Source organism: Eurytemora carolleeae, unplaced genomic scaffold, assembly GCF_000591075.1.
Source record: "Eurytemora carolleeae unplaced genomic scaffold, Eaff_2.0 scaffold355, whole genome shotgun sequence".
NCBI lineage: Eukaryota > Metazoa > Arthropoda > Copepoda > Calanoida > Temoridae > Eurytemora > Eurytemora carolleeae.
Genome location: NW_019396357.1, coordinates 115,254 through 125,026, shown reverse-complemented (window position 1 = coordinate 125,026; position 9,773 = coordinate 115,254). Strand labels below are relative to the sequence as shown.

The 9,773-nt window shown below is 31.6% G+C and overlaps 1 protein-coding gene across 1 annotated transcript in view; it reads left to right on the top strand.

Moving 5' to 3' along the window:
- The window catches only part of LOC111701631 (uncharacterized), a 66,168-nt gene continuing 56,395 nt past the window's right edge, over positions 1–9,773 (top strand). The window contains exons 1-2 of the mRNA XM_023473004.1: positions 1–495; positions 5,825–5,962. Coding sequence (XP_023328772.1) covers positions 244–495; positions 5,825–5,962 — 390 coding nt within the window. The 5' untranslated portion in view covers positions 1–243. The remainder of the gene's footprint in view (positions 496–5,824; positions 5,963–9,773) is intronic.

The window sequence follows — 9,773 nt, the reverse complement described above, 5'->3', positions numbered from 1 at the left end:
ACGATCAGTCCTGTCTCCGCATTGATAAACCTTTGTGGTGACTTACGACTCTGATCTATTTCTAAACAAGCTAGATATCAAACTGTACAGTGTAGAGCCTAACCATGATTATATCATAAGTGTAAACTCTAGGACAGATCAAAGCAGAGGGTTGAAAGGCTAAATTGAGTTTACCTGAACCCTGGAGCAGGATGGATCAACAAGTGTTCAGCTAAAGGTTGAGTGAGGTTGAGGTATCTGGGTATGAAGGGAGTAAGATGGATCCATCCTTTGATCCTGATCTGTGTGAACCCTGTTCTCCTGATGGATCATTCCTACAGGCACAACAAGCACGACGTGCACTTTGCCGGGTTCTTCCCAACCTCTCTAGGATACATGGAGACCAGTATAGGACAAGGAGTGATGCCTGCAGTAAAACTAGCAATCAGACATGTGAATAAATCTCCAGTAGTTCTACCTCATAATAGGATTAGAATGCATTGGAATAATACTGCTGTAAGTATTAATCATACCTGAGCTGGGAACTTTAGAATGGTGGATATCGGGATTAGTGCTTGATCCACTCTTTTTCTTAATCTTGAGATTAAATAATGCTTGTTCTCCTCTTGTTATTAATCTCCAGATTAGTTAACCGATCGGGATTAAGGATATCCTATTCTAAAGTTTTCAGCTCTGAGCGGGGAACTTTTTAAAAATGGATATCGAAATTAATGCTCGATCTGAACTGAAAACTTTTGGATATCAAGATCAATGCTTGATTTCCTTTTTTGTTAATATTACGATTATTTTAATCTGTATCCACGAAAGTTCATAAAATTCAACCAATTAGAGTGGTGTACGCAGAGTCTTGAACAGCCAACCAGAAGCCGAAAAATTAGAAATTTTGCACGGCTAATGATGAGATTGGTCGGAATCCATTAGGGATTTACAAAAAGAGGAGGAAAGAGTGGATTAAGCAGAAATAGAATCTAGTAATACATCAATTTCAACGAATAAATGAAAATGACCAGAGCTGGGAACTTTTGTGCTGGTTACTCTTAATCCCGATCACTTGTTCTTAATATCCCCTGCGGAACTTTTTATCTGAGGATCAATGCTTAATTTCTTTATTCAGTTATTCCTCTACATAGAACGATTACTATGCAGGATATTTAATAAAGATCAAATTAATCTGCAGATTAACTAAAGATCCAGAGCTGGAAACTCTTGTAATGTATATATCGTAATTAATGCTCAATCTCGACCATTTGTTAATCTGCAGATTATTTTATTCTTTATTCGATATCCCGCAAGAGTAATAGCTGAAAAGAATGAATAAAGATTAATTAATAAATTAATCTACAGATTAACAAAAGATCTAGATCGAGCATTAATTTCGATATCCACATTACAAAAGTTCTAAGCTCTGGATTTTTTGTTAATCTGCAGATTAGTTTAATCTTTATATGATATCCTGCATGGTAATCATACCCTAGAGTAATACCTGAAAAGAAAAAATTAAGCATTTATTTTGAAATTAAAATTTCACCGCAATGGATATCGAGAAAAAAGTGATCGAGATTAAGAGTATCCAGCACAAATGTTTCCAGCTCTGAGCTGGGAACTTTAGAATGGTGGATATCGAGCTTAATGTTTGATCCACTCTTTTTCTTAATCTCGAAATTAAATAATGCTTGTTATCCTCTTGTTATTAATCTCCAGGTTAAGTAACTGATCAGGATTAAGAATATCACATTCTAAAGTTTTCAGCTCTGGTCATTTTTATCTACTTATTAAATTTGATAATTTTCCTGAACCCGGGATTTAAAAAATTCGGGAAAATACGGCTCGGGTCTAACTATAAGCTGTCGTTGGGCCTTGTTTACAGCTGGAGCTTTCGGATTCAAGCGGCATCTTATTTTCTACAGAGTTGAGTTCAAAAACCGGTTCAATATTTTATATGGCGAATTTTCACGGTTGGTTTTGATGAGAACAAGATTCAATATTGAGCCTTATTCTCCACTAAAACCAACCAAGGTCGGTTTTATTTTCATTGGGCCTAAATCCTAAAGTCTAGCCGAAGATCTTGCAGCAGTAAATCACGGGACACAAGCTGTAGTCAGAGTTGGGTCGAAGATCGAGTCTTAAAGTTGGGTTTATGGAATTACGGCTCGAGCCGAAGTTTTTAAATCGCAGGCTCTGAGCAGAAAACTTTAGAACTTTTGATCCCGACCCGCACTCGATTGATTGAGTAAAATACACTTTTGTTGATACAAACTTAAGATTAAATTTATCTGAAGAGAAAATCAAGCTTTGATCTCGATATCCACAATTCTAAAGTGTTCAGCTCGGATTGTATTTCCTGCCTATGAATTAAATAAATATTAGAAAAGTTAAGATATTCAAATCTGATCAAATATTAATGATTAACCTTTAGATGATAAAATTCTTGTTGGGTTTTTAACAAATATGTAGCAGTAGAAGGGAAATTCATTAGCATTATGCAGGAAGAAAATATTTTATATATAAATATGTATAAAGGGTTACCAACAAAGGATGAGACTTCAGAGACGACTGCACTGAAATTGTTTGGTATTTTCCTTACATGTTTGGATCCCTGCAACTAGACTGTATGCTTGTTTCTTTCTTTGTTAAATCAGTTAGAACCTCATGTTCAGGGCAGAATATAATATTCATCCTTCAGATTGTTAAATTTTATAGAGTTTTGGGTCATCAGTAACCTTGTACATCTATACTGGAAAAAGAACCAGGCGGTTTCATCTTGCTTTAATTTGTTAAAATAGTGTTCCACTGCGTACTGCCATTTTTTAAGTGTTAAAAATCGTCCAATACTTGGCAGAAGACGACCTCAAAAGTCAAAACAATTAATCTATTGGCTACGATTTTTAAAAAATCGTCTGAAATTTGGCAGAAAACGACCAACGGCCACTCATCGTTGGTAACCCATGAAACATTTTTTCTGTGTTACGAGTTGGCCATCTATAGCCATTGGTAACAAACATACAGACACCCAAATAACCAAATATATTTTCAGTTTACATATCTGTATATATTCCGGAATTGAATCTTTGCCACAAACTCAAGTTTTTTAACCCTTATTGTAATTTTTCAAATCTTTGCAACATGATGGTGTAAACCTTTAATATATCTAAAACTATTTTGTAGCAAATTTGCTTGTCTGTCCTTGAGTAAGGTTTTAATAGCTGGTCAAAGTGGACAAAATTGTGCCTGAAAAAAGCTTTAATCTAAACAGAAAAGTCCACAAAATTTTACATTTGAGAACCTGGTTTTTGTTTTATATTCCAAATTGAAATAGAACGCGAAGCGCCCTAAAAGCCTAGTTTTTTTACATTTTACGAAGAGAAAGTGGTATCAGTCAAAACAACATAGTTAGAAAATACCGACGCGAAGCGCTCTGAACACCCTTTTGTATATGTTTGAATATTTTTTTCTGTATATATACATCAATACAAACATATATATATTTAAAACGCTTATGATAGTATGAAAGCAGAAAGGTTTAATGTTGGCAATTCATAAGAATAAATGGAATTGCATGGTATTATCCAATTAATATAAATGTGGAGGAAAGGTGAGGGGGGGGGGTAGTGCCAGCTGAACCTATTATACGCTGTGCTAATAACCAGAGATTAATGAAGAGAATATACAGTATAGTGGTAGGGCAGGAATTAAAGTGATTGTTCTGGATATTCGAACAATATATTGTTCATGTTATAAAAATATAGAAATTAGAACTTAATATTCGTTAATTTGTTTCCCGTCATACTCACTAAAATAATAAAACAATAATTTAAACTCTTTAATTTTAGACCTAATACGTTGTAAATATTTAATTCACAAAAATTTTATATATGTTGTTAATGAACACTGGTAAAAAGTATATGATGCCATTAAGATTATTACGTTTCATTATATCGTCACCCGCAAAACTGAATTCTTTGGTAAAAACATCAAAAGTATTCTGGCAAATATCTGTATATTTATTTCTTTAATACTTTGATCTAAACTTGAATGAAAGCGAGATTTTTAACATTGCAATACGCATTTTCTTTTAAACACATATTGAGTCTTTGTTACAAACTCTGATTTTCTAGTCCCTATATCTTTGAAAACTAATGTCGTAGACCTTAGATATTACATAAATTCTGTTAGATCAAATAATTTAAGCTTGAAATATCTAAGGTTTACACCATCAAATTACAAAGATGATTACAAAATTGGAGTTTGTGGTATGATTATCTATATATATATATATATAAGACATAATCTACCCTTCAGAGTTTCTGTTTGTATTGTTAAATGAAATTGTAAATGCTTCAAAAATTTTAATTAACTAACAAACTTCAAATTAATCGACCAATCTATTTTGTAAATGAGAAATATTTTTATCAAAATATAGTTTCAACCAAATAGATTATCAAGTACAATAGGTGGCAGCAGAGAAATGGACCAATTATACACGACATCAAAAGTGTCAAATTTAAGGCAAACCAAATTTTTTCACATATATGTGTTGACATGTTTTCACATATATGTTGACATGTTTTCACATATATGTGTTGACATGTTTTTCAAAATTTAATAAAAAATGTAAAAACTGAAAATAAAGAATACTTAAAATTGCACTTATTTTACTGTAAGATAAGCACTTTATTCCAAAATTATCACTGTTATTAATAATTTTGTCGGACACAAAAACTGAATTGACACTTGTGTCGTTGGAATACTGAGAGTGTAGAAATTCTACGTTGCCATCTATTTGGTTTCAACTACTTTAAGTGCTTACTTTAAATCTTTAATAAATGGAAGATTTCACTTTTTTAATAAAATAATATAGCTTTAAAAACAGAATTCTATGAAAAAGAATTGAATATTTGGAACAAAATGAAATATTTAAACCTCAATATCTTTAGAACCCCCGATGTTGTAAACCTTTGATATTTCAAACTCAGATTATTTTATCTAACAGAATTCAAAGTTTGAAATATCTAAGGTCTGCAACATTTGGTTCCAAAGATATAGTGATTAGAAAATTAGAAATTGTGGCAAATACTCAATTCCTTTTATCCTATTTACTGAATTTCCCTGGGACTAGATGTATTTATATAAATACTATTCTAGAAGATGTATAGAACACAAGAAGAGTTTAATAGGATACAGACAGATTAATAAATAATACGTGTGCTCATAATATAATTTTCACGCAGAGCATAATAGATTACTAGATTACAAGATTACTAGATTACTAGATTACTAGATTACAAGATTACTAGATTACAAGATTACTAGATTACTACATTACTAGATTACTAGATTACTAGATTACTAGATTACCAGTTTACAAGATTACTAGATTACTAGATTCCTAGATTACTAGATTACTAGATTACTAGATTACTAGATTACTAGATTACTAGATTACTAGTTTATTAGATTACTAGATTACTAGATTACTAGATTACTAGATTACTAGATTACTAGATAACTAGATTACTAGTTTATTAGATTAATAGGTTACTGATTATTAAATTACAAGATTACTATATTAACAGCATTTACCATATTATTATTAAAAAGACAGGAGTGAATAATATTAACCATATAAGTTAGTTTACCATACATCATCCAAGAGATAGGAGTGGATAACAATAAGCATATAAGTTACCTAACCATATATCATCCAAGAGATAGGAGTGGATAACAATAACCATATAAGTTCGCTAACCATTTATTAGCCAACAGAGAGGAGTGGATAATATTTATTATCTAAATGAGCTTACCATAAATGATATATTGTGTTTAGTGTAACCCTGGAGTTGGGTTGAAGTCCCTGTTTGATATGGTTCACCAGGAACCAAGGAAGGTTATATTATTCGGAGATGCCTGCAGTAATGTAACTGATCAGATCGTCAAAGCTGCTCGTCATTGGAACCTTGTTCAGGTAAAACATATTTTATACACTGGACAATATGCTACACTATAATTTATACCCTGAACAATATGCTACACCATGTTGTATACCCTAGACAATATGCTACACCATGTTGTATACCCTAGACAATATGCTACACCATGTTGTATACCCTACACAATATGCTACACCATTTTGTATGCCCTGGACAATATGCTACACCATGTTGTATACCCTAGACAATATGCTACATCATGTTGTATACCCTGGACAATATGCTACACCATATTTTATACACTGGACAATATGCTACATCATGTTGTATACCCTAGACAATATGCTACACCATGTTTTATACCCTGGACAATATGCTGCACCATGTTTTATACCCGACAATATGCTACACCAAGTTTTATACCCTGGACAATATATTTTATACACTGAAGAATATGCTACTACATATTTAATACCCTGGACAATATGCTACAACAAATATATACCCTGGACAATATGCTACACTATGTTTTATACCCTGGACAATATGCTACACCATGTTTTATACCCTGAACAATATGCTACACTATGTATTATACCGTGGACAATATGATAAACTATAATTTATACACTGGACAATATGCTACACTATGTTTTATGCCCTGAACAATATGCTACACTATGTTTATACCCTGAACAATGTGCTACACTATGTTTTATATCCTGAACAATATGCTACAACATATTTATACCCTGAACAATATGTTACACTATGTTTTATATCCTGAACAATATGCTACAACATATTTATACCCTGAACAATATGCTACACTATGTTTTATACACTGGACAATATGCTACACTATAATTTATACACTAGGCAATATGCTACACTATGTTTTATATCCTGAACAATATGCTACAACATAATTATACCCTGAACAATATGCTACATTATGTTTTATATCCTGAACAATATGCTACAACATATTTATACCCTGAACAATATGCTGCACTATGTTGTATACCCTAGACAATATGCTACACCATGTTGTATACCCTGGACCATATGCTACACCATATTTTATACACTGGACAATATGCTACACTATAATTTATACACTGGATAATATGCTACACTATGTTTTATACACTGGACAATATGCTACAACATATTTATACCCTGAACAATATGCTACATTATGTTTTATACCCTAGACAATATGCTACAACATATTTATACCGTGAACAATTTGCTACACCGTGTTGTATACCCTGGAAAATATGCTACACCATGTTTTATACCCTGGACAATATGCTACACCATGTTTTATACCCTAGACAATATGCTACAACATATTTATACCGTGAACAATATGCTACACTATGTTTTATACACTGGACAATATGCTACAACATATTTATACCCTGAACAATATGCTACATTATGTTTTATACCCTAGACAATATGCCACAACATATTTATACCGTGAACAATATGCTACACCGTGTTGTATACCCTGGAAAATATGCTACACCATGTTTTATACCCTAGACAATATGCTACACCATGTTTTATACCCTAGACAATATGCTACAACATATTTATACCGTGAACAATATGCTACACCGTGTTGTATACCCTGGAAAATATGCTACACCATGTTTTATACCCTAAACAATATTCTACACTATGTTTTATACCCTGGACAATATGCTACACTATGTATTATACCCTGGACAATATGCTACACTATGTTTTATACCTTGAACAATATGCTACACTATGTTTTATATCCTGAACAATATGCTACAGCATATTTATACCCTGAACAATATGCTACACTATATTTTATATCCTGAACAATATGCTACAACATATTTATACCCTGAACAATATGCTACACTTTGTTTTATATCCTGAACAATATGCTACAACATATTTATACCCTGAACAATATGCTACACCAACTTTTACACCCTGTTGAACATTACAAAGATGTTGTCCAAAAAGTTCTCTTTTCAGGAAACCCTTTAAGGACAATTTTTTTGGAACAATCCAATTCGCAATCAATATTAAAGTATATTGTGGTTTAAGAATCTTTGTATGCTGTATTTATGAAAATACATGTTTTAAAGCTGGTTAAAACTGTGAAGGTTTCTAAAATCTCAGGAAATATTTTTACATAAATCTTTTAAAATATGCAATGAAAAGTTCACCTTGTGGAGCATACAATATCCTAAAAGGAAAATGTCGATAAAATCAATAACAACACAGGAGCAAAAAATTAAATAAATTTTATCTTAACTAGGCTTTTAGGGCGCTTCGCGCCCATCTTCTATTCAAATTGTGATCGAACATGTTCTTTTTGTTTACATTTAAAAACAAAGAAGAAAAAATTTTGCGGATTTAAAAAAATATTCGCGGATTTTCAAGAATTTAAATTTTTTTACAAAATTAAAAACCTTTAAACAAATTTTTTTTATTTTTATCATTCATAAACCTTCCCTGTGGTCACGTGATGTCCCACAAAAAATTTGGACCCGATCGGTTCAGCCGTTTTGACGTTTTTGGATACAAACAAACAAACATCCAGACAGACAAACAGCCAAGCCAAATTTATATATAGAAGTTTACTTCAAATCATACAAATCCTCCAAACCTTTATTTTTCCAAATGTGTTAATGGTTTAATATTCTAACTTTGGCTCGCCTAGGAATAAACGAATCTATTCAAAGGTCAGGAACATCAGAATGAGATTAGAGTAGATCATAATTTAACAATGTTCATATCCGCTTTTCTTTTTATAAACAATCCCAGAATATGTAGTTATTATTATTTATTATTATTATTACTATTATTACTATGATTATTATGATTATCTTTAATAGTATAATTTCGAAATTATTCTCGGTTCATTCAAAATGCAAAATAGCATTATTTGAATGAAAAGCGCTGACCAACCATATTCTCCAATCGTGCATCAGGATTTAGTTTCTTATTATGTTTTCACTAAATGAACAATTTAAACCAATTTCATGATGCACATCTTTTACATTGAATAATATAATTTTAATGTATTCTACAAGAAAAATTCTGGAAAACAGCAATTATATAATCTTCTGACATTTGTTTTTTGAATTGTATGTGCGTAATATCTATTATTTATTTATGTACTTAAAAAAATGAAAGAGTTGAAAAAGAATACATATGTTTGAGAAGTAACTTTTTGCTTGTATTCTTCAGTAATACAAACAGAAGAAAGGATTAGTAAGAAATGAATCTTTCAACACCAAGTCCCAAATATATCAAAGTTCTATTGTGTTATAGGATACAAATTTATAACCTATACCAAGGTTATCATGCAAGGAAAGTTAATTGCAGTTGCGTTACTCTGCGTATATATGGAAACCAGTTCTCTCTGGGCGGAATTTGTAAACAGGAATAGATGCATCAGTGTTCGCTTCGTATCCGAGGAGGTTAGAAGCAATAAATTTTGATAATTTTGATAATTAACATATTATTTTCCTATGACCAGAATATTTCATTGATTTTTTATATGAAAGATGGATCCCATGGCAGGCTTCGATATCCGTCTTGTGTATACATTACCGCCCAGTGACAGTACACTGCAGTACAAAAGATGTGTACACCTCTTAATAACTTTCCTTGCATTATATCCTTAACCTGTAGGAGATAATATATTATTGAAATACGCTATTGATATCTTAACAAGAGTGCGTTTAATAATGAAACATAGATATAAAATGATTGATTTTCTTTTTTTTCTTTCTTATCCCTTTCCTTTTATTTTGTTCTTCTTATTATATTACTAGATTACTAGAT